Source organism: Chaetodon auriga, chromosome 2 (assembly GCF_051107435.1).
Source record: "Chaetodon auriga isolate fChaAug3 chromosome 2, fChaAug3.hap1, whole genome shotgun sequence".
Classification (NCBI taxonomy): domain Eukaryota; kingdom Metazoa; phylum Chordata; class Actinopteri; order Chaetodontiformes; family Chaetodontidae; genus Chaetodon; species Chaetodon auriga.
Genome location: NC_135075.1, coordinates 16,234,265 through 16,259,453, shown reverse-complemented (window position 1 = coordinate 16,259,453; position 25,189 = coordinate 16,234,265). Strand labels below are relative to the sequence as shown.

The 25,189-nt window shown below is 42.6% G+C and overlaps 3 protein-coding genes across 4 annotated transcripts; all 3 read right to left on the bottom strand.

Moving 5' to 3' along the window:
- Positions 1–472: 472 nt before the first annotated feature.
- Positions 473–7,052, bottom strand: tmcc2 (transmembrane and coiled-coil domain family 2). Its single transcript, XM_076757785.1, has 5 exons — positions 6,620–7,052; positions 4,357–4,752; positions 3,468–4,084; positions 2,639–2,774; positions 473–2,215 (listed from the first exon to the last, which is right to left on the bottom strand). Exons 1-5 carry the CDS (start codon positions 6,620–6,622, stop codon positions 1,916–1,918), a joined length of 1,452 nt encoding a protein of 483 aa, XP_076613900.1. The 5' UTR covers positions 6,623–7,052; the 3' UTR covers positions 473–1,915.
- Positions 7,053–9,469: 2,417 nt separating this feature from the next.
- On the bottom strand, positions 9,470–13,905 carry cdkn1a (cyclin dependent kinase inhibitor 1A). Of its 2 annotated transcripts, none has more exons than XM_076757824.1 (3): positions 11,962–12,048; positions 11,153–11,606; positions 9,470–11,060 (listed from the first exon to the last, which is right to left on the bottom strand). In XM_076757824.1, exons 1-3 carry the CDS (start codon positions 11,962–11,964, stop codon positions 11,005–11,007), a joined length of 513 nt encoding a protein of 170 aa, XP_076613939.1. In that variant the 5' UTR covers positions 11,965–12,048; the 3' UTR covers positions 9,470–11,004. The 2 variants fall into 2 exon arrangements, with proteins under 2 accessions (XP_076613939.1, XP_076613950.1); XM_076757835.1 differs by lacking the exon at positions 11,962–12,048 and adding an exon at positions 13,816–13,905 and having other exon boundaries at positions 10,891–11,060.
- A 3,483-nt stretch (positions 13,906–17,388) lies between these two features.
- On the bottom strand, positions 17,389–22,553 carry srsf3b (serine and arginine rich splicing factor 3b). Its single transcript, XM_076757757.1, has 6 exons — positions 22,255–22,553; positions 21,341–21,551; positions 21,115–21,255; positions 19,250–19,288; positions 18,346–18,432; positions 17,389–18,082 (listed from the first exon to the last, which is right to left on the bottom strand). Exons 2-6 carry the CDS (start codon positions 21,541–21,543, stop codon positions 18,055–18,057), a joined length of 498 nt encoding a protein of 165 aa, XP_076613872.1. The 5' UTR covers positions 21,544–21,551; positions 22,255–22,553; the 3' UTR covers positions 17,389–18,054.
- Positions 22,554–25,189: the final 2,636 nt, after the last annotated feature.

Sequence of the window (25,189 nt, the reverse complement as noted above, 5' to 3'; positions counted from 1 at the left end):
TTGCTGAAATATTACTGTATACCATCAATTCACTGGCTCTATGACTCCTCTGTGCCACTGTCACAGAAGCTTAGCATTTTAGCTAAATGCTAACATTTTCCCCGTTCCATTTCCAATTTCATTTTAAAGTCAGAAAATTTGAATAGTACAAGCAAAGAAGTAGCGGTGTCCTCAGTCAGCCATGATTGTGTTCATACTGAGATAAGAAGCATGACAATACAGCATGTCACTCTAAATGTACATTTGAGTAATTTGCAGTGAAATATGATCAGCTGTAGCTGAGAGACATACTTCCTATTTCAAAGAGCAGTTCCTGAACTGCTGATTATGTGATTACTTAAATATTAGCAACTTTTATTCATTATCAGTTATTTATTTCATAGTATGAAGAGAATATGTGTGAATGTAATAAGAATTTAAGCTTAAGTATTATTTCTGTACAAAGTGTCAGATAGAAAAACATTTATCAAGGTTTTATAAGTTGTAACCAAAGGCTTTATTAGTAGTAAGTAAATCATTTACTGATTCTGTATGGAGCAGCAATAAGACATTAATGAAAAAAGAAATTGGGTTGCCAGGTTGTGAAAAATTCCTTTGACTGGTGTTTATCCCAGATGTTGTTAACCCATTAATAAATGCTGAACGTGTTGTTTATGAAATGGATTTGGTCCAGTTCTTCTGCAGCCCTTTTTCAAAAAGCGAGCGACCATACAGTCCGATCAGCCAAGGGGATTTTTTCACAAACTGGCAACCCAAACATTGCTCTTATTAATGGATTTCTGTGCCTCTAGAAGATACTTTGCTGTTAATAATAAAACCAATAGTTACAGTTTATGAACTCTTCAGAATAAGGTGCATTTTACAAAATAGTGTCATTATTTCTGTTTCTTATGTGAAGATTTTGCTCTTGTATCCAGTCTGAGGACATTTCAGTCAAAAAGTTCAGTCTCAGAAAAAGGTTGATATTCAAGGTCAGCCTAATATATGAAATCATTTATTTCTTACATTGTTTAGTAAAACAGCAATAATTGTTTTTTGCAAACTGGATATAAACTTTGATACAATTTGACATGCCAGGTAATTTGACACTGTGGATAGTAGCAGTTCTACAATAGTGGTCATGAAAGAGCATTTATGGACAGAACAGAGTTCACATAGTTGAATAATTATGGTGAGTTTGTCGCAGATATCAGCGTTTTTTTTGTTTTTGATGTTTTTTTAAAGTTCATTCGACTTCAACAAAAAGACAGAAGAGAAAGAAACGCGTCTAAAAGCACAGCTTCAACACCAGAACAGCATGTGAAACAAACCAGGAATGTTGAGATACAACATATCTGCACTGTATTTCTGACGACAAAATGGCAGTTATAGAAGATTCATTGAGTCATTAATGAAATGTTAACTCATGCCAGCTAGATGCATCTTAGTGCACATATGAGGACATGCATGAGCACATAACATTCATGAAAAAAACCTTTTCCTATAGCTTCAACATGAAGGTTACAGCGAACATGATCAGCATTATCAGTTGCTCTAGTCTTTGTAATTCATGTATCATAAATAATTAGAAAAAGATGATCCAAAGATTTCTTCCAAGAAACTCAGTTTTTTGGTGACAGCGAAGCAATCCATGACTGGCCATCAACACCAACAGATTTGGGCGAGATGAGATGATGCCTTTTGTTGCTTGGCAGGCAGAGAGTTTCTGTTCTTTCTCACTGTAAACACCTCTCATGTTGGCCGGATCTTGCCCACTCCTCAACTGAAAGTGCCATGTTTTGTCCTCAGATGCTCCAGTTTTTCACTCAGAGGGAATAAGTGCAGTGGCTCTCGTTCTATTTCAGTCCCTGCATCCTTAAGTTGTGGTGACTGGGCTGGAACCAGCTTCTTCGCTCTGGAGTCTCATGCAGGGAGCTCAGCTGGGCAGCAGCCACGGCTCCACAAAGTCCCACTGCTTCCACAGGACGAACAGCAGCAGGGTCAGCAGGACGGTGGTGGCCACTCGGGCTCGGGTCTTCATCAGCGGGGTGATGAAGTTGGCCAACGTGGACACGAAGACGAGCAGCACGGCCATGAGCGCCAGGATGACGTTGATGAGTTTGCCCAGCAGAGCTCGAGCATTGGCGTTCTCCACTCCCTCCAACTGGACCACCTGCTGCTGCTGCTGCTGCAGCTCCAGCTTGGTGATGCGGGTCAGGCATGACTCCACAGCCTCCTGTGTGTAAAAGACCCACACAGAGGAACCACAGTGGCATTTTTTAAAAGCCCCGAAAACACATTTTCTCAATCAGCTTTTAACTGCCAGGGTCTGACATGAACACACTGTTTTCTGCCAAAGTTAGAACAGTTTTAACTATTTTGTGAGAAATGTTTTTTTTCTCTCTGCACTTCTTCCTGAAGGTACAGTGTGATGTCATGCACTACAGTGGACCAATCAGGATTTAGCCCCATTTGAATCAGACTCTAGTGATTGTTGGTGGGTGGCTTGTTTGGTTGCTGTCAATCAAATCTGATCAAACCAGGGATTTACTCTTAATTAATAACAACGAAAGAACTTTGTTTCTTGTTAAATCATGAATATGTAATATTACAGAGAAATGCTTGAAGCCAAATTGTCAGGAGTTTCACTGATTTTTACCTGAATGTCCCTCGCTCGCTCATAGGACTGGTAGGCGACTTTTTCCTCCATGCTGGCGAGTTCCTGTTTAAGATTCGTCATCTCATTCTGGTGCAGCTCTGTTAAGTCATTCAGCTGTTCTTCAAGTCGCTCATACCTGAATACACGGTACAAAACACAGACACAAATCATCAAAATAGTGCAAAAGATCATGAAAAAGTTTGGACTCTTACGTTGACTCCAGAGTCAATGTGTATCCACAGCTTATCCCTCTGTGCCCTGGTCCTCCATTGTTGTCCAAAAACTATTAAAACCACATCAGTGAGACACTCTGTTGCGCTGACTGACTGTCTTTACAATGAACATGGGCACTGTAGTTCATTTTGAGTTGACCACACATTCACTGTCCTCTTGCTGTAAAAACTCACAAGCCCTCCAAATTTGTATTAAACCGCATCTGAAAATAGTTCCCAGCTATTTCACTATTTCCTCCTGTTTGGATTAAGTTTGGAAAAACTAAAGTGAGCAGCTGTGAGAGGAAATGATTTAGCCTTTTTCAAAAATGGAATGACTGTTTTAAAGATTTATATCTGCACTAGGAACAAATGGGCTTGGGGCTAAAGGCCACAGACATGGTGGGGATGTAAGTATTGAGAGTATATGTATGAAAATGGTTTTGGAGATAATCCTTTCGTGATGATGATTTTGGTATTTTCTTTGGATTTGTTGACAGTAACAAAAATACAAAATATTGCCAGCCTCATCCTTCAAGTGAACCAAACTGTGAAGCCTGTACTGAATACACCAGAGTTCATAAGAGTGCCACTGTTTATTTTATCTGGATGTGCACCTGTATCTCTCTTCTTGCAGGCACTGTGTCATGTAGGAATAGTCACTCTGCAGCTGGCCCTTCATGTCCTCGATGGCGTCCTCCATGTGTGCCTGGCTGGCTTTGATCTCCTGCAGACCCTCAAGTAGAGAGTCCCAAGAGCTGTGCATGTGATGGTGGTGGTGGTGGTGCCCGTCCAGTCTGGGACTCCCCATTGTTGGTCCTAGCAACCCTCCTCCTCCTCCTGCGCCACCAGAATTGCTACCTGCTCCGGAGCCGGATGTGGCGCTGGAGCACTCGTCGTCACTGCCGTACTTTGGGCTGGAGACCAGAGTGGCACTTCCACTCAGGGCACGAGGTGTGGGGGCGTCCTCGGAGTGACCCCCGACTCCGTCTTCGAGTGTGTCCTTTAAGTGAGCAATGTTATCCGCGCTGCCAAACTTGTTCCTGATAAGACTGGCAAACTCTCTCGGCTTGGAGACCACAGCTGTGTGAGTGAGGGCAGATACTCCACCTTTGACCCCTTCAACTACTCCACCTCCAAAACCACTTATCCCAGCACGAACGTTGGCTCCAACGTCCTTTAATCCCTGCTGCATGTCCCGCAGGACATCCTTAGGCTGCCGGGCTGGTCCATTCTGTAGAGAGGGAAGAGAAATGAGGAAGCAGAGAAGTGGAGGATCTTAAAGGTAGGACAGAGGTGATTAGGTTTAAGGGAGAGAACTGCAGGAAGATAGATGAGGAAAGCAGGCCCTGTAGAGAATTAGGTGAGACACAGGATGATGCATTGGTTTATCATAAGTTGGACACAACTGTCCTCACAAAGACAGTTCAACACTTGTCAGTCATGAGATAATTATTCAACAACATCACATGTCCATTTTCGGCACACACACACTTGCTCACTTACCTGTTCTATCTCCTTCAGCTTCTTGTGATAGTGCTCTAGTTTCTTGTGCAAGTGTGCGATGGTCTGTGCTGACTTCTGGTTCTTCTTCTCAAACACCTGCTTGATCCGGGAGGCTTGCTGTTTGTCTGCGTTGTGGGCCAACTTCAGGTACTCTGCAACGTTGTCGTCTCGGGCCTCCTGCTCCACGCGAATCTGCTCGGTGACCTTCAGAATCTTCTGCTGCAGGTGCTCCAGAGCAGCACGCGTCCTCTGCGGCTCACTGGCCCCCGAACACTCAGCACCCCCGGCCATGACCCCAGACGCTGCCGCTGCTCCTTCCGCACTGATGTTGCTGTCAGAGCCTCCATGGCTGGTGGTGGAGGGTAGGCCTAGAGTTGCCACCTCGCTCTTGTCCAGCTGAGGGGAGGAGAGGGCAGGGGGAGGTGAGGGGTGGAGAGAGTACTACAAGTATTACCGACGAGGTACTACTAACATCATAATGCAGAAGCATTAAATGCATTGAGATCTATTCAAGTAAAAAAACAAAGGTTAATCTGAGTAATCTGTGAAAAGGCCCAGTGCTGCATCCTGATTTATTTGTCCTTTCTTATGGAAAACTCCAACTTGAATGGAGTCCATCTGATGGTGCCATAACAGACAAACTGTGCGCTCCTTGGTTGTTTTTGGTTTTCCAAGAATGTAAAGGCAACATGTCAAATATTGGTAATGCTTTAGTTTATCGGAGATAATTTTCTAGAGGTGTCCTGTAAATAACTACAGGAAATTACTGTTGACAAAGTGTTCAGCTGGTACACTTTTAATGACGCTGCTTCATTGTGAGAGTCTGTTAGTTAGACACTGGAGGTCAGCTGAACATGCAACAATGTGACATTTATCAACACTTAATCATTCAATTCAACATATACGCCATTTAAAGATTTCCAATAATTAGTGAATAATGAATAAATATTTACTTGGGTTTAACTAGAGCAGGCTTTTTCTCTCTATAATCATCACCAAATTACAGCGTTTGTTGTAAGAAGCTTCCTGGAAATTATAAAGGTATTGCAGCCTCGTCAATATAAATAAACATCCAGTTAGTTACTTTCCTCCCCTGGTGGTAATGCCACTAATTGATTTGGTGGAGGCATCAGAGAGTACACAGAAAGGCCATCATGCATTAATTAGATGATACATAATTACACGGCTTCCTGCCCTGCACAGCCTCAGAAACTCAGCTTCACTTACAGACAAGTGACTTTAAGACACCTTCCTTTAAACGTGCACTCTGTACGTATGTGGAATAAGAGCGTAAAAGCACACAGCATGGTACATTTAAAACCAAGAGGCACAACATCATTATAATAATGATCATAAATAATAACGAAATGTTAGTCTAATTAAAGATGCTCTACATTGTCTCCATGCCTGTAAACCTCTCTATGTGTTCTGGATCATTCTGTCTTCCTCTTCAGCACCAAGTTGTCAACAATGAGTCCTGTGCTGACACCTCACAGATAAATGAGGGGATCCCCTGCCCCTGTGTAGCTTGGCAGATGGGGGGACAGTTAATGACCCTCTGCCTGACGTCAAAACAGTGTAATCAGACCCTGCAAACATGAGCTCAGGCGACACATGACACCAAACATCTCATAGCGCTGCTCTAGTTTCAGCAGACGGGACGGTGCGAGGATTTATATGCATTTGATTTGCGTGACAGTGTGAACTGAGCACAAGCTCCTTGTTATTATTATTATTATTATCATTATTATTTGTGGCTATGTATACATATATAATAACTGCACTACATTTTTAAGGTTACAATCAAATTGTAATGGAGAGCAAGAACAGATGCCTGCAGTCCCTGATGGTTAATCATTTCCTGATCATCAGAGAAAGTGAGATGCTTATGCAGCAGCGAAGCGATGGAGGAGGCGATGCACATATGGGTGAAAAACAGACAACGAAACAACAACACAGAGCAGATGCTCAAACCTAACGGAGTCTGTTTTTCAAAGAGCACACGGGGGTGACGGTCCGGCGATGAATCGAAAGGTCGGGAGAGAAGCGGGGCTGTGATGAGGATGGAGATGACAGATTTCAATGGCATTAAGGAAAAAAAAACAAAAAACAAGCGGACAGGGGGTGATGCCTGTGCCTTCCTCACTCGGCAGGAGACGCACTGTGACATGAGAGACGGCCAATGGATGGCAACGAGAGTGGATGCGAACACATGAGGATGAGACACAAGCAGCACAGCGAGAAATTAAATTAGAAACGTTACCATACTGCTTTAATCCAATTTTTGCAGTGCCATTGCAAGTCTGTGTTCGAGGCCCATCCTCCTCCTCCTCCACCTCCTCCTCCTCCTCCACCTCCCCCTGTGCTCACTGAGGAGGAGCCCCCCTCCTCAAATATCTTTCCCCTCAGCCGTTGTCTGGCTGACTATCCCCTCACTGGATCCTAATGCTCCATTGTTAATGCCATCAATATCTGCAGCCTCCCTCTCCCTCTCCCTATCTCTCCCTCTCTCTCTCTTACGCTCCGATCTCTCTCTCTCTCTCTCTCTCTCTCTCTCTCTCTCTCTCCCCCCTTTGTGTCATATGCTCCCTCCGCCTCCCCCTGTTTCACTCTCCTACCTCTCTCTCCCGCTCTCCCTCAGTCTACATGCAAACGCGAGCTGTCCTGACCTATAATGGATGTGGGAGCTGAGGGACAGATGATGGAGGGAAATGGGCGGGGGGATGAGAGAGCTTAGCGCAGGCGTGCAGGTGCCTGTGTGCTGCTGGGGCCAAAGGAGAGGCACAGGGAGGGGGGAGGGGACGCAGCAGGGCCTGTGGCAGGGCCCAGCTTTGGGCCTTTTCATCCCACCCCCCCAGTACAAACACGTACACCCAGTGCGCGCTGATGTGGGGCCGCAGTGATGTGGTGCCAAAGCACACAATGTCTGTCTGAGCAGTGACTCACTCTCTTAATTTACCTTCATCGTCAAGGAAGAAAAAGGTGTCTGAGCTTCTCTGAGCTGCTTGAAGTTGCATCCCCAGACTTCAAAATCTCTGTCTGTGCTGGCATGTGTGTCAGTGTGTGTCTGCGGAGGGATAGCCGCTGAACATAGATGAGAGCCAGCTTTCATCTCAGAAACAAACAAGAAATAAATGTCAAAGAGAAAAAAAGGCCTTCATCCAGAGACTGGATGTGGCATAAAAAGAAATCCAAGGTTTAGATAAAAGTAGCAATACAGCAGTGTAAAAAATACTCATCTCAAGCAAATGTTATGTATTCCAAATTACTTAATAAAAGTATGCAAGTATTATCAGCAAAATGTACAGAAAGTATTAAAAGTATTTGTTATGAAGACAAATTTGTGTATATGTATATATGATTTATAATGATGGATTATTATTGCTGATTCTGTTGAGGTTAGTGGTTCACAGGACTCAAAATGCCACACTTAAACTGAGAGGACATGAGACCTGAAAGGTTTAAAGTCTTTAATTATGACTGAGAACAGCAGCAAACTGATGGTTCCCAAGCTTGAGGGAGAAGGGGGAGGAGGCCAGATGAGTGTAGGTCCAATCCTTTCCACAGACACAGACAGACAGGAGAGGGCAATGCACCTGAACGCACCGAAAAAGAATAAGAGGCAGGGAGGCAGGCAAGGAACAAGAGCAAAAATATACTCAGACGTTTCTTCAGGAGTCTCAGTCGTTGAATGAACAGATGATTCAATACTGAGTGGAGAGCTGGTACTTGTACTCTGTGACAGCAGGTGAGTCTTGATGGAATGATTGAGTGCAGCTGCTGAGGAGAGGAGGCGGAGCTCAACCTGTCAGCCACACCCTGCAGTGAGGCGCACACACAGACAGACAGACAGACAGACAGACAGACAGACAGAGGAGAGAGAGAGGGGGAGAGGAGACACACAAGACAAGAAAGGGGAAAAAAGAAGGGGAATTTTTCCTTCTCCAAGAGCCCTGCAGGAGGCACCAGAAACACTCCTGCTGTGTCTTCACACCTGACACAAAACTGATTGCAAAATCTGGCACAGTCATCCATTTAAAACCTAAATTGACACAACCACTGTACTTTCTGTGATTCGGACGTTGAGGTGGCAGATTCATCTTTATAGCACGAGCTCGAGTGAATCTACAGGAGGAAGGAATGTTCCACTCGACCACACGCTCACACCGCAGCGTTTCCCAGTGAACACACACAGTTTGGTTCAGAAGAGGCACAACCCATAAACTGAGCACCAGTTATTAGAAAGTATTCAGATCATTATACAAATAAAAGTCCTGCATTGCAAACATGTCCTCGACCTGATATAAAAAAGGAACCAAAAACGTAAGCACATGCAGAAATCATCATCACTGATGCATTCAAGTGTAATAAAGAGCATTGCACTGTTGTAGGAGGTCGAGGTGGAGTTGATTTTCTCTATAAGAGTGCATCATTATTTATAGGATGATCTGAAGTGTTTATGTATGAAGTAGCTAACAGGCTGTCAGGTCTTTGAACTGCAGTGACGTGGAAGTGTGAAGCAGCTGGAAGTGGGAATACTTGAGTCAAGCAATGGCTGTCAGTGGTGTAATCTAACCACCCACAAGTACATTTACTCCAGTATTTAATCTAGATTTGAAGTACCTGTATTTTACTTGACTGCTTCCATTTTATATGATTTTATACTCTGAAAAACTCGACTGTATTTCAGAGGCAAAACTGTGATTAAAGGCTACTTACAGAATAAGATTTTATGCCTTTTAAGATGAAATTAGCATAGAAAATAGCTCAATTTAGCTCCACCTCCAGCAGCTACAGCATTAAAATGGTATTTAGTCATTAATGGATCAATAATAATACAAGATTGTAATATATAATAGCACTTACACCTTACCAATTCAGCCTCACTGATGAGTACATTTACTTTTGATACCTGAGTACATTTTGATATATTACTTACTTAGAGCAGTAAATGCAGACTTTTGCTTGTAAAGGACTATTTGTATTTGAGTGAAGGATTTAAATACTTCTTCTACCGATGCTGCTGGTATGAATATACATAAATCTAATAAAAAAAGTTTTTAAAAAAAGTACACAGTGAAGAACACAATAAAGCAAAACACTGACAAGAAACTTCATTTGAACATTTTATTGGAATTTGAAATTCTCATAATAATTAAACAAAAACTAAATGAACGTGAGGAATATATATCTGACAATAAATAAAGATAGATCTTTTCATTTGTAGCTTTTGACATAAAACAAGACGTGTGCACAAGCATCTACCAGAAGTGCATTCATTGTTTGGGGTGATGCTGTTATACGCTTAGCTTCGTATTTGCAGCGGCGGCGGACATTTCTAAGCTGTCAGTTGTTGAGGATTAGCATTACAGTGACCTTGTTTGACACCCATTCAGATTACCCATAGCAGCAGGATTTGCCAACATAAATAAGTGTCGTGAACAAACATGGCATTTGTTTTGAGGCAGATAATAACACATTGTCTGTTATAATTGCACGGTGTGTCCAAACAGGAAAGAATAAAGCACTTTGCTTAGTAAATAATACATTTGCTTCTGAGAACATTTCTTCTGATTGTCCTTTATGGAGCTTCAAATACCGAAACAAATGCCGTCGTGGCACTTAAACCTGTGTGTTTCAATACACCACCTATCAGATGTGTGTGTGCAATATTGCAATGTTTCTTAAGGTTATGCTACTTAATAGTGCTGTATTAAACTCTATAGATAAATCTCTGATATATAACTAAATAAACCTAAATATACATGTTTTTAAGGCTTCCATAGACACGGTGCTACACGCCTATAATATCTGGTGCTGAACACATGTCAGAGTCTGGACAGGGGCATGTCAGGAGATCTACTCTGAAACTCAATCAACACAGAGTGGATGGAATGAAAAGATGAGGAGGACATGATGGCACTTCTGTCATTAATAATCTAAGCAAAGCAACAGCATGTACAGTATAACAGAACTCTTCAAGTATGTTCCTATGAGTACATGATGGTAAAGAAAACACGACTGTACATCTGGATATATAAAGTATGATAAAAGTTTTGTAAAAAAACGACTCCTCGCCCTCATGATAGATATAAAGAAACAACACTGTAGAAAAACAATAGTGGATTTGAACAAAGGGGCCAAAGGGCTTCACCCGATCTCTCGCATTTTCAATCATTCTGCCGTTTTCTCACAGTCATGAGGAGACGTGTGATTCGGTTTCAAGTGTATACAGCAATGCATTTAACCGTCGAATCTCTGTACCGCCAGAGGTACAGAGTTTCTGTGTTTGCAGCACTGAGGAATGTACAGTAGGAAATGTCAGTCTACACTTTGGCTTCCCCATGATCCAAATGAGTATAAATCCACTGATTCCAGAGATTACAGTTAATCTTCTCTGCTCAAATGTCCCCTTCTTAGCACTGGGAAAAACACCAAACCCCCTCAGAGTGAATACAGTACCCTAATTAACCTGATATTATTGATGTGAAGCTGAGGTCCCTTGTGTTGTCAGATGATTCGTCGGGTACAAGAACCCCAGATGAATGACTGTTCAGAGTCTGTGCAGAACGTGGTATTCCTGAGTCTAGTACTGCTTGTGTGGTTCTTTGGGGATATTGGCACCTTTGCAGCAAACTGCAGCGGAAATCACTCGCCGGATTTGTGTGACATCCAAACCACTCGTCTCTTAGCCTGATAGAAATCTGTTGGGATAAAGAACAGAAAGTTTAGCTCATGTAAATCCACAGGACATTACAACTCCACTCATTCACACTTCAGATATCTCAGTGTGTACCTGTGATGTTTGTCTGTTTCCTCTTCAGCCCTGTATTCTCTCTTCTGACTGGCGTTTTCTCCAGGTTCTCCTGGTCGATGGCACACCTCTTTGGTGAACAGGGAATGTTCTCCTTCTCATTCCATGGCAGCTCCACTCTTCCTCCCTTGGATTTACCCGCTGCCTCCGGTGCCCTCTGACCTTCCGCCTGTCCCAGACTGAGCATACAGGACCTGTAGAGCAGTGGCACCTTGGTGCCTGAGACGCCCTCCCACTGGAAGTCACCACTCTCCAGTGGCTTGTCTGAGATGAAGTCGAAGCCCCAGCGATTCGAAGCCTCCTCCAAGTCTTTCTGCAGGGCAGCCTGGTACTCTACCTGCAGCTGCTCCCGGTCGACTGGGCCGAACAGGTTTCGTCGAGCGGGGCCTTTCCCCAGGGCGCTCAGGATCCGCTTGTGAGAGGCCATGATTCTGCACTGCAGGAAACAGAGAAAAGACCACCGATTAGTTGGAAAATCTGCTGCTGGACATCACTGATGATCAGCTGAGACAGTGATAGTGTCCCTTCCATTGTCTTCATTATGGATTTATCTGCCAGAACGATGAATCTATTATCAAAACAGCTACCAATTAATTTTGTCAATCAATATAATGTCACACAGATAAAAGATACAGAGTTCTCCAAAGTGTCCAAAAAGCTGAATCTTGACAACAAAATGATTCTAAGATCAAGTAAGAAATCACTCCAATCGATGCTAAAAGTCCATATCAAATGAAACAAAACATAAAGCAGAAGTTCTTTTTTAAACCTAGAGTAGAAATCAGGCTTACCATGGCTCTAAACAGGTTAACACTCCTCAACAAAGACTGCACAGCATTAACACTGGTGTCTATGGGGAGCTCTTTATAAGAGCCTTGTCCAGGCCATGACTCACTGAGCCCTCCTCTGACAGTCTCTGGTACATGCCTGGACATAATCTCTCAGACATGTAAAGACAAGTTCTCAACACAGCCTGAGATCCCTGCAGGCACACACAGTCACCACTAGGTGGCGGTGCCTGACCAGTGAGCTCAACGGGCCACCAAGGAACAGCTGATCAGGAGCATTGAAGGTCACAGAAAATGTCAGATTTATGAATCTTATTATGAAATCTGTGCTTTCCATGGCTACATATCTAAACAGCACTCATGGGCAAAGTAGTCCAAGTGTAAAAGGAGTTTAAGGAGTCAGTTGTTTGGCAGGAGAATAATAAGTCATTCAAGTCATCTGGGAGGGGCTGGGCAGGTTTCGAGTTCGAGATCACAATCAAGAGAAACCCATCAGAGCCCACCCTGATTACCCAGCTACAGCACTTTGAGAGGAGAGGTCACTGTGTTTAGAAAAATATTAATAATGTGGAAGGCGCTCATGAATTTTACTGTCACTGATAAAATCCATTAGATTTTGTATGAGTATAGAAACTATTCTGGTTTTATGAGGTCAATGGAAATGTTGAAAGAGAGAAAGAGAAATACAGTTTTCCAATAAACACATCAAATAGATGTGACATTTGAACAAAGCTTTACGAAGCCTGTTGCATCGCCTGTCCTGGCTGCTGCACAGCAGAGCCCAGCAGCCTGATCTGAGATGTTTCTGGCATTTTTCCAGCAAGTGCAGCTCATTCATGTTCACACTGTCGAAGGAACAGAACAACAAAATCTACAACTTCCAACTTCCAAACTCACCCAAACACACATCATGGATTTCCAAAGATAAACCATGAACTGAAAGTTTTAACTCAGCTGTTTTCATCCTGTGACAATAACTCTGAGAACTAATCTTTCTATACTTGTTTACAAAAACACACTTTGTGTCCCCTTGAGGGACCTCCAGAAATCTTTGAACACTATACTTTTACTGCACTGATTTCTACACTGTGTTACTGCCTAGAAGCTGTCACAGGACGGAAATTGCACTGCCTTAATTACAGGTTTTCACTGACCCTTCCCCACCCACTGTTATGTAACTGTGGACCTGCGTGGCCTAAGGTCAGAAGGGGTGTCTTCAGTGGGGGTCCACATTTTTTTTTTTTTTTTTTTTTTTTTTAATTAAAAAAAATAAATAAATAAAATGGTGGACCCCCCCAAAAATTGGAGTAGAAAAATGTTAATATGCGGAGCTCTGCTGTGAGCCATCATGGTACTCCCCTCCACCCCCACTCCCCCCAAACTTTTCCTCCCTTCCGCCTCACGGGATTGGCCGTCACAGGGAGAGGGGGCGGGGCGGCGCAGGGAGGAGTGATTCAAGGCTGTGGCGGGAGAGCGATTCGCGTGTGAAGCTGACACGCCGGGCTGAGCTCGAGACCAGACCCTGCCCAGTTTACTACAGCTCCACGTGAGGCTGGAGCTCGTGTCGGCCAGTCAAGCTGGGCTGTCACTGGAGCCTCCCTCCCCGTCACCGTACACACTCCCGAAAAAATAACTGTCACAAGAAGAATGGGTGAGTTTTGGGGATTTTTGGTTTGGCGTTGCTATAAACCCATATAACTTAATGTGGGTCATGTGGGTAGTGGAAGATATTAGCCCTGTGAGCATATAGCTCCTAAGACTGAAAAAATAAATACGGACTATGAGGTAAACAGACATTGAACACAAAATGAATCCCATAAAGGCTGAAAAGAACATTTGAAGGAGTCTTTTACTCACACTATCAGTCGCCTTCAGTCCAGTCCACTGAAAAAGTCTCTTTCAAACTTTCAAAATTTCAAACTTGATGAATGAAGTTGCTGTTTATCTGACTCCTGGTCGTTTTTCTGGTCTTCCACAGCAGCTCTGATGTAAAACAAATGTCCGAAGCTTATATTATTAAACAAACAGCACTCCTCGCTCATGTCTCCAGGCTTTCTCCCAGTCATGAACCCGGTTCAGGCTATATGAACTCCGGTGGGCGGGGCCCCGCTGCTCCCGTGCATGGGCGGGGCCAGCCGGCTCACACACGTGGATTTCGCCCGGTAAACACATGAGCACACGTGAACGTTTGGCTCTGCTGAGGAGCTGGGAGGAAACTCCAGCTCAGGAGGTGCCAGCCCGGCACGGCAGCTTCCCGAGGGCAGGAGGGCAGGAGGGCAGCGTCCAGGCCCAGTTTGTGCCTCTGTTCACCACGCGTCACACACAACTACACGGAGGAACAAAAAGATTTGAAGTAGAAATACCACAATGTACATACTGTGGTGGAAAGTAACCAAATGCACTCACTCAATTAACTAACTGTACTTAGGTGCACATTTCAAGTACTTCTACTACTTACTTGGCACTTCTACTCATGTGGAAGTAAATATTGTACTTGTTACCCCACTACATGTGTCTGCTATAATGGAAGTTACTGGTTACTTTGTGAATCACATGTAAAACATGATTATCTTATGAAATATCTTGTATTTTTACAGACCAACAGTGGCAGACTATGACTAAGTACATTTCTCAAATTTCTCAAATACAGTGTAGTGTAGTAAAAAGTATAGTATTACACAGCAAAGTACCCTTCAACTCTTTTGACAAACATTTTTCTCAAGAGCAGTTATTAAAGTTTTAAAAAAGGAATTAGTGAGACTGGTAATGAGAGAGCCAAAGTTTTTATAAAGAGTAAAGACAATCAGATCATATCAGATTTGGGCCTTTTGATTGAAACATTCATTCAGACTAACCTGCAGTCTTATCACAGACCTCCTATCGAAGCCATTGTAACCCAACTCTCTGGGCCCGTGACTCCGTCCCCTAACATGCCCAGTCTCTTACACATTGTGCTAAAAAGTCAGCTCCACCTAGTCTTCTTGTTGTTGAAGCCAGGTTTGTTTATCTTGGCAACAGGTCATCCAAGAGGCAACTCCTCACACTTCCCAGTCACATCTGCCCTTCAGTCTAGTTCCCAGCACATCAACAACAGGAGTCCTAACTGTAGGATGCAGCGCATAAAGGCCCCTCTGATCTGATACCACAATGAGTCCTTTGTTGAGACTGACGGGACACAAGAGACACACTCTGACTTACAAATGTACAGTACAGCTATGTTCAGTGGTGATATGTGCTGGAGTTCATCAAGTTTTAACGAAACGCGCTCAACACAATGAGCGTGTATGGAGCAGCAGATGTGACTACAGAGAAAGGCTCTACATTTGTACAGCTGAGTCGACGCTTCATTATCTCTCAGCTCTCAGGCAGCTGCACAGTGCAGAGTGCCTGCAAGCCCCATCAAATGATTTTCTTCATTGTGCGCTTCATCATATTCAGGCCTTTGTTCTGCATCCACTCTGAAAACACTGATGACATAAAAGGCTCCAAATGAAGCTCGGCCACTTGGTTAACAATTTACTGAGTGATACAAGGTCATCGCTGGAGTTCAGCTCTTTGCAGCTTTATTACCTGTCACTCCGGTTATATAAGATATATGAAACATCAAAACTTGACTTGAATCATTAGGAAAAAGTTGATTTAATTTCAGTGAAAAAAAGAGATGTAATGTATTAATTAGTGGGCTTTATTGGAGCTGGCAGGTAGTTTTTGGTACTTCTGGACTGGGTCAGGCGAGCTGTCTCCTGTTTCAGTCTTTACACACCAGCCTGACAGGCCGATGGCTGTAGCCTTGTACTGAACAAATACTCTATGAGAGTGGTGTCGATCATCGAACTCTAAAAAAAAAAAAAAAAAAAAAAAAAAAAAGTTTTTCTCAAAATATCGAACTACTTCTTTAAATGATTTGCCCACAAAATATCAGAAAACTGTGGAAATGTTAATCACAGGTCAGTAAAAGTAAAAGTGTTTGGTCTGACGAACTGTCCAAAACCCAAAGTTATTAACTTTACGATTATTTGAAACGTAAAAAACCCAGCAACCTTCGCATTTGAGCCACTGATTGATCTAAAACTTATTTCAACACTATTCTATTTCTAATCCCTGATTGGCGGATTTCGATATTAGAGATAAATGGACAATAAATGAATGAAGTCAGATCTAAAATTAGCTCAAATGTACTCTCCCTCCCTGTTTTTCAGGCCAGTCATTACTCGTGTACTTTAACTTCGTGGGCGACAGGCAGCTCGTTACATAACAGTGGGTGGAAATACCTCCGCGTTCTGAGTGGATTCCCGCGAGTTCCTTGAGCGTGAGACCCGTCTCCGTGGATACCATGAGTCATCGCTCCCGTGATGTCATGGGGCTGGAGTGACACGAGGAAAAGCGCGCGGAGATTTGAGAAACTTGTGTCTCGGTGTTATGCCGGTTCACGTGGACTGTGTGCGTGAACAGGGAGCCGTGGGCTTGTCGGGGGTGTGACCGAGGAAAACAATTGGACAGTGGCAGCGTGGCAGAAAGACGTCTGTGGGAAGCAGGGAAGAGCCACAGCTGCACATTTAGAGACAGCACCTTTTCTGACCGCACCAAACAATTCAAATGTTATTAAGTCTCACCGGACAGCCTCAATTAGTGTTTGACTCTTTATGGTGAATTGATGGACTCATATGTTACTGAAAATAATCCAGCACCTCCCGCAGTCCTCAGCAACTTCTAGTGAGCCATAGACCACACATACAGTGACATTATGAGCAGCCCAAGGACACCATTATTTGGATGTCTTATCACGTATCCACGCTGGTCAATTGGTTGAACTCTGTCTGATTACATAACGGCCTCATACCGCACGTCAGGGAGGGAAATCTGCGGGAGAGACAGGGGCACGAAGCGGCCAGGTTACTTTTTCTGTGACTTCTTGACATGTCTTTACAGTATGGGACACCTAGCCTCCTCAGAGCACTGATTTCCACCAGCACTGCACAAATTTCTTAAATTACTCCAAACCTATATTACTTTTTGACTAACGTTAGATCTACCATACAGTTTATGACAATCTGACTACATTGTGGCCTACAATTCAGTTTTGACTATTTCAAATATGAATCACAGTAACAAAAATGTTTAAAGCTTCTTTCTTTTATGCACAACACAGGAGTAAAAAATATTTTATGTGACGTTTTGGTTTCACCGATGTATCACCTAATAAGTTGATAATGTGAAATTCATACATTAAGCTAGTATACAAAGTCTCAATAGCACCACCAAGTGGTGTCGCTCACTGACGTGAAACTACTAGTTAAGTGACTCAACTACATAATCATATTGCTGCAGGGACCATGGGTGCTGTCGAGGGGCCCTCTTGTGGATCAGAAAAATAGCATATTGGCCTCTGCTAAGCAATGGCAAGAGGAAAAACAACAAAAACAAAAGGTGTCTTTTTTTAATCAACTGGTAATTTTAATTGAGAGATCATTTCACAGAGTATCAAACAAAGGAAAAATAATGGAAAACTTCATAGACAAAAATTTGACTTGTGTTCATTAACACCTTTTTTTTAAGCAATGCCACAGTTTTGTATTTTGAATGAGGGGGTGCGTTTATTACAAACAACCAACCATTAACAGATGGAAACCTTCAGTATGAAGTAAGAAAGTAGCATGTTGAAAATGGGTTGGCTTCACAGACAATCAAAAGGAGGGACTCTTACAAATCATCCCAACCCTTCCTTAAAAACAAAACAAAAAATGCTGCCGTTTACACAAAGTAACTGAAGCAATACTCACACTAAGTCAAACTACACAGTACATTCATTGACAAAAACCAAAGCTCGTCAGAGATTAATTGGTGAAATGGAATGCTGGGTGGCACAACTGCTTCAGGACAGACAAGATGGACGCGACCTCGGTGAGGCATCACACCTGTACTCACTCAACGTCTTTGAAAATTACCATACAGGGGAGGGACACTAAAATGCACAACTGTTTAAAAAAAACCAACGCAAAAATGACCACGTTGGCCATGTTGAAGTTCAACATATGAAACGGCAATGCCTGTGCAACCGCTCATCTTCAGCTTCCGTTACACCTGACAGGCGCTCCTCTATTTCCTGTCAGTGGACCTGGAGCGGCTGTGGTGGGGGAAAAGAGAGAGAGAAAAAAATGTTAAAGCTGATGAAAGCTGCTCACCAAACTGCCACATCCTCATTCTCAGGATTACCACACAAAGAAAAAAGACCTGGCCACGTTTGTATGCTGCTTTGCCATGTATGAGTTATTCAATGCGAGGAAACCCAAAAAGATCTCAGTCCTGTCAACAGGTGAGTCATATGACTGAGCATCACATTAAACTGTCAACTATCTGAAATAATCTTAAGTCAAAAGATCTCAGTACCTCCTTGATCGTGAGAAGGACCTTGAAGGTTTGTGGTTCCTGTCCCGGGAGAGGGACCTCTCCCTCCTCCTGTCTCTGGAGAAAGACCTGCAAAAACCAGACCAGACCATTAGGGAAATGTTCCCAAAAATGTCGACATACTCATCATGGTAACCTGTTACGTTAGGTGCATGACTACAAGGGTCGGGTTCATGCTTCAAGTTTGGATCTGGTCCCTGATTGGGATGTTAAGCTTTGGCTTTAATAAATCCCTCATCAAACCCTTTCTCTCTACTTGTTTCATCTCTTGGAGTAGATTAAATCAGCCATTTAACAGTAATTCACTGAGTTACTCTGAAACGCTTGTGTGTTGCCTGGCTGCAAACCAACATATGAACACCTGCCAAAAACTGAAATCAGAGCAAATCGCTCTAAAGTCACTCTACAGCCACGAGTGGACAATATGTTGTATTCAAACAGAGTGGTGTCTCTCCTCAAGACAAATTATCTGGTTGATTACTGCATGTCCAGTGCACAGTAGTTTATGAAAAAACAGATGCAAACGTGAGCATTTCACAGCTACCATGTCGGTGTCAAAGCAACCAATACCAATCAGCATTTGACTGTTAATTATTTAGAACTTTAGTCACTTGCAAATAATGAACGCTAAATCTTATCAGGTTCGATCAGGGAATTGAGAGGATTCAGATTTGATACTCGGTTTGGACTCTATAAAATACTACCAAAAATAAACCGCAAAGCCTGCACAACACTACATGGAGTAGTAATCATTAAATTAAAAGCATTGGCTATTCTTAAAGCTCTAGACATGTTCACACATATCTTACAGAATAAAGTATGATACACAGACATGTCGGGAAATTTAAAACTTAAAATCTCCATCACTTAAAACAAGCTGACATACCTGCTTCGACTGCGGCTGAAGCTCCTCCTGCGTGGGGATCTGTGCAGGGAAAATATACATGTGTTAAGAACAAACACAGATGCTCCGATCTGCCGTAGAGCTCCACACTATTCTAACCCTTTTCTTACAAGGTCGTCCTTCCACACAACCCTCTGTCTATCTCAGTGACTCAAAAACGGAAATAAAAGACTTGGGGGCTTTTCCAGGAACACAATTACCTCAGTCTGAAAATACAATTCACTGGCAATGGACCTAGTGCATAAAGATGGCAGGTGCTTAGGAATTCCCTGTCACCTATCCCACAGTGCCATGTGCAAGTCAGAGTAAGATGTGTCTACAGTGAATATCACAATATTTGTGGTGTCTGAACCTCAAAGACACTGTGGACTGGCCGTAGTGTGCGAATAAAAAGACACACACAGAGGCCACCATCTGTATGAAACTGGTCCACTACACTTAAAGGAAGCACATAAGAAATTGGAAGCTAATAATAAAAACAATATACTGGTCACTGGGAATAAGTCTTGTGTAGTAACCAGGCTAAGATATGCTAAAACCAACCATACAGCATAAAACAAAAAACAAAGATATTCATTGGGGGGTTGAGAAGAGTTTTGATTTGTGTGACTTCATAATTCTGCTCAGAGCCCCAAGACATACCAGATGAATGTCTAAAATGGAAATCTCTGGAAATGTGAACTTCCAGACTGAATCAAATAATAATATTTTTTAAAAAAAGAACAACCTTTTCAAACCAGCTGTCTCTTCACTTTCAAAACTGTAATCAGCAGTGTACTGAATGAAGCAGGAAAACTTACTAGTATTTTTGGTTTTCAACAAGCTAGATATGACGAAAGGGAGGCAGACTGTCGGCCGGGTAGGTAGAATTGGCTGAATAGGACTGGCCAGATGCTGCAAGGTGATTAGGTGGCAGGCAGATGGGGGCTGGCTGTGGCTTTTTTCCTGCTTTAATTGGTTAGCCGAAGGCTGCTGTTGGTAGGTTGTAGACATTTGGGAACGTAATACGCTGATTGGTCGGGAATGTGAGGTGGGCCGCTGCCGTTTGGGTTAAGGTTGAAGGAGGAGGAGGTTGAGAACGGCATGCTGAGGAACCAATGGGTTGGTGCAACCTGACGACTGGCCATGCCTGGGTCATGTGACAGCACCAGCCAAGCTGATTGGGGCACGATGGTCAGCAGTCACATGATGCTGAAAGAGGACTAGTTGATTGACTCAGAGGGTGGTGAGAAGAGGCATGGTGGTGGCTCTGCAACGGGTTTCATTCTTATTAATATAGATGAAAAATAAAAAGCATCCTCAAACAAAAAGAAAAAATGCATCACATTTGGCATTTTCATCCCACCCCCTCCCCCAAATTTTAAACAGATTACACTTGTTGCGACACAGAATTGCCCAATCCTACTTCCCAGACCTATTTTGCCACTTTAAAAAAGTTAAAATGCAGAAATTTTTTGAGAGTGCACTTCAAAAGAAGAATTAGCCCCTACAGAAGAAGTGAAGTCTTGCAGGCCAGATTTTAAGATGCATTTTGCAATAGAAAAGCTTCACCACATAACTTACTATAATGTCCTATCCCCATTTGATATTTCATTATTTGATTATGAATGTCAATCGGCTCAGCTCCCTACATAAAATGACCAATAATATCAATGAAGATGAAACTGCAAGCCTTAAACATTGCATCTACCACAAATGTATAATCAGCAGAAAAGATAAACAGTAGACATAACAGCAATAACCACCAAATAAACTGCGGGTAAAAGGGTGGAATAAGTTAGTCACTTAAGTACAAGATAAATCATATACTGTCTCCGCTGTCACAGTCAAACAACAACACGGGTCACCTTCGTCTGGGTGGTGGGCTTCGACGCCTGTAGTCGTCCCGGTCTCGCGGACGCCTGCCCCATGAAGGGGGAGCGCCACGGGTGCGGCTGCGCTTCTCACCGTTGGACAGCTCTACTCGCACCCGGCAACCACACAATGTCCTATAAAACAAGAAATCGTAAATCACCGTAGCTGCAGCAAGATGAATCGTGTTTCTCTGTGTCACAAGTGTTGATTGCTGCATACCTTCCATCAAGCTCCCGCACGGCATCAGTTGCATCTCTGGGATCTTCAAATTCTACAAAGGCAAAGCCTGGAGGGTTCCTGGCCACCCAAACACTACGGAGAGGACCATAGTAGCCAAATGACCTCTCTAACTCTGTCTTGTTTCCATTGTTGCCTAAATTTCCGACGTAGACTTTGCAGTCGAGGGGACAGTCACGATGCATGACTGGATCTGAAAAATATATATGAAAAAAAAAGAAGAACGGGACATGTTAAATCAGGCAGCAAATTCTTATGGGAAGATTGAGCCACACTTACCGGGCGTGTGGTGTGAAATTGTCATGTGCGTTGCGCCAAAACAGAAAACAGAAAAAAAAAAACTCCAAAAATGGGTGTACCAATACATATGTAACATTCGCTTTTGACTTCACGTGGTATCAAAAATATACTGCACTTTTCCAAAGACCACACTTACAATTGGTTCTTACAAATGTCGGGAAACGGAAAGTGCCTTGGCCTACTTTTTTTGTCGGACTCGAAGACCAACGCTAGGCTAACTTTAGCTCAAGAAGACATTGTTCGTGGTAGGTAAGTTAATACGGCTCCCTAACCACGTTGTATGAAGTAACATTATGACTAACTGAAGGACTGACCTAAAACCGTTTTCCTATATTTCGGCTTTAAAATACGCTGTTGCACAATTTGCACTAGTTTGTAATTCGACGCTTGGAAGCTAATGGTAGCTAATGTAACGGCAGCTAAAATGGCTGTCGCCTGTTTGAGGCCTTGCGCTAAGGAGCCACATTCGGCTAACGAGCACAGACACTAAACAATGGGCAACACTCGTGCGGCGATACGATTGATGGACCCAAGTACGACATTCTTTAAAAAAGAATCAGTGCGACACACATTAAAGAATCCAGTTCAAACTTTACCGTGATTGTTGCTAATCGTAGCTCAAGCTATCCGCGCTCCTTCGATGATTTGTCTCGGTCGTCGATGGAAAATGGCGTGACGGAAAAGACGTTTGTCAGGGGGCTGGTTCGTGCTCCACGGAGGGCGGGGCAAATTAGATTCATAGTTCTCACAGTACAACTATCTCTAAACACAATATTTCTACTGCAAAGATAGCGTATGATGTGATTCCGTAAGATGAATTTCTAAAATATTTAGGCATTGAACCGAATGACTAAGGCGCTTAACTGTTTACCATTACCGAGCGCATACAGTGCGTGAAGCCACGATACCACCATTGACCACAGCATGGTTGTGGCGCTGTTTCGATATTTTTTTGTGTAGGGATCCATAGTTGGTATGTTTTTTTTTATCCTTCCGCTAAACCTTTATTGAAAATATTGATATACAATGTACAACCAGTGGAACAACAGCAAACAACACGACGTATAAAGAAACAGAGAGCACGTTAAGTAAGAGAATTATGTATATACAATAAATACATAAAAATCCTATGCTCATTTACAATCCCACAGTTTTCACATAAAGTGCAAGATGTTATTTCTTCATGTCAAGCTGAAAATAAGAGGCTTTTTTTTGTGAAATTGAATTTGTCTATGAAACTCAACTAAGGTAATTATAACAATGATAGTGCTTGTTTTTCAGTTTTCTGTTACTTAAAAAATCCTAGTCCTCATGCACAGAAACTAAAGTTGCACTGAACTCAATCCCATGGAAGTCAGTTAACTGTACCCCAGAACATTACCAAGCAAATACATTTTCAGACATGTACTGAAACTTAGACTTTACTTTGTCATTTAAATTCGAATTTATTATGCTATTATTATGCATGATCTGAATGTCTTTATGGTTCCTGTAAACTGTATTCCTGAAATCTGACTATGCAGGTATGGAGAATAAAGTTATATAATGCAGCATGTAAATTCTGGCTTTGCATACCACCTGTGTATTTGCTTAGGATGTAAAACACACCAAAGAGCAGCAATACAGATACACTAATACAGTGTTTGCTAATACACATTTGACTGAACAAAGAACACCTCTACTGATACTGTCACAGTATGCAAAGCTATCAAACACATTCACTGTGAAATGGCATATTTTTTGAAAATGGAAGTTTTTTTTATAAGCCTTTTTACCCCGAAAATAGAGGACTTCTATTCTTATCTTTACTCTGAAAGTAGAGGACTTCAACCTGAAAATAGAAGACTTCTATGATTATTTTTACCCTGACACTAGAGCTAAAATGCGACATGCGGAATGAAGATGCTGATGATTGAACGGATTACTTATATAGGTTTTATGCAAATTAAAGACTGTTGTTCATCTGTCTCACCTGCAAAATAAATAACAACTGGTATCGTGCAAGGTTGTGTGCATCCCATAGTAGACAATGTGTCAGCTGACTACTGTTAACGGATGGTATGGATAAAGGATGATCTGTGTGATCTCTGCACATCACAGCCAGCATGTCACTTGCCAGTTTATCTTGGACAGTGTAATTAACTATAACCCTCTTTCTCTTTGGGGTTCTTGGGTTTTAAGTTTGTTTTTGTAAAGTTGCTGCACCATGCAACATTCCTGGAGCATATTTACACTCGTGCACATCAGACACAACTGATGAATAATATACTTGCATTTTTCCAGCTTTGTGTAAGGTAGTTTCCTTCAATCCAGCCATTTTCTATACCTGCTTAAGCTGCTCATGGGGGTCTGGACCCCTCTCCAGCATGTATTCCACTCTTTTCAGTCAGGATTTGTACAGATGGTTGCACCCCATGCTCTCCCTTCCAAGGTCTGCAAAAATACTTTTGAGACTCAGTGAGGAGTAGAAGAATTTAATCTCATTGAGCAGCAACCATGTGTGAATGCCTCTGAAACAAAGATACTGATTCATTTCTACAGGAATAACATTAGAACAATGTACTATATAACTCACTGACATTCGAACTGCTCATTCAAGGCTGACTGGCACAGAGCAAATACAGTGAAAACTGCCAGTGTCAGACAGGGTTGTGTTGTACACATTATTTGAATACTGGTATATGTGCAATGTCCAATTCAAGATGGGGATGGGACACTGTGAATATTTATTTATTTATTTATCTATCCACATATATAATGTTTTACCCCATCAACAAATATATGTTTATTCTGAATTTGATGCCAACATGTTTCGAACAAGTTTGGACAGGAGCAACAAAAGATTGGGGAAGTTGTGGAATGCCCCAAAAACACCTGTTTGGAACATTCCGCAGGTAAACAGGTTGATTGGTAACAGGCGATAGTATCATGATTGTGTATGAAAGGGCATCCTGGAAAGGCTCAGTTGTTCACAAGCGAGGAGGGAGCGAGGTTCACCACTTTGTGAACACATGAATGTATGAAGGATATTAGTACATGGGCTCAGGCACACTTTGTAAAACCGCTGTCGGTAAACACAGATCGTTTGCAGATGACTGTATTCTGTTTTATTCACCTTTTCCACAGCTTCCTGACTTCTTGCACAATACAGATTGTGCTTCCGCTGGCGCACAGTGTATGTCGTGCCAGGAGTGATCGTATTGTTTACTTCGCAGCCTCAAGCCAGTAAATCTGAGCATACGTGCCGAGCGAGGATTTTCATGAGCTTAATGTTGCATGTAGAGAAATTGAACGACACTTGCAGTTCCAAAAAGTGACCATCTGCCAAAAATCGATTGTATCGCTCAGTTTAAATGTCTGCAGCTGCTTTTATCTGGATCAGACAGTCCTAACGTGCAAATATGCAAAACTTTATGTCCGTGATGGTAGCAAAGGTTTGTCTTAAACGTTTCGTGTAACCTAACAATCACGTTTGTGGTCAGAAAAGTGTTTGCAGTTTTTAGCGTAATCAGACATGACACTAACGTAATC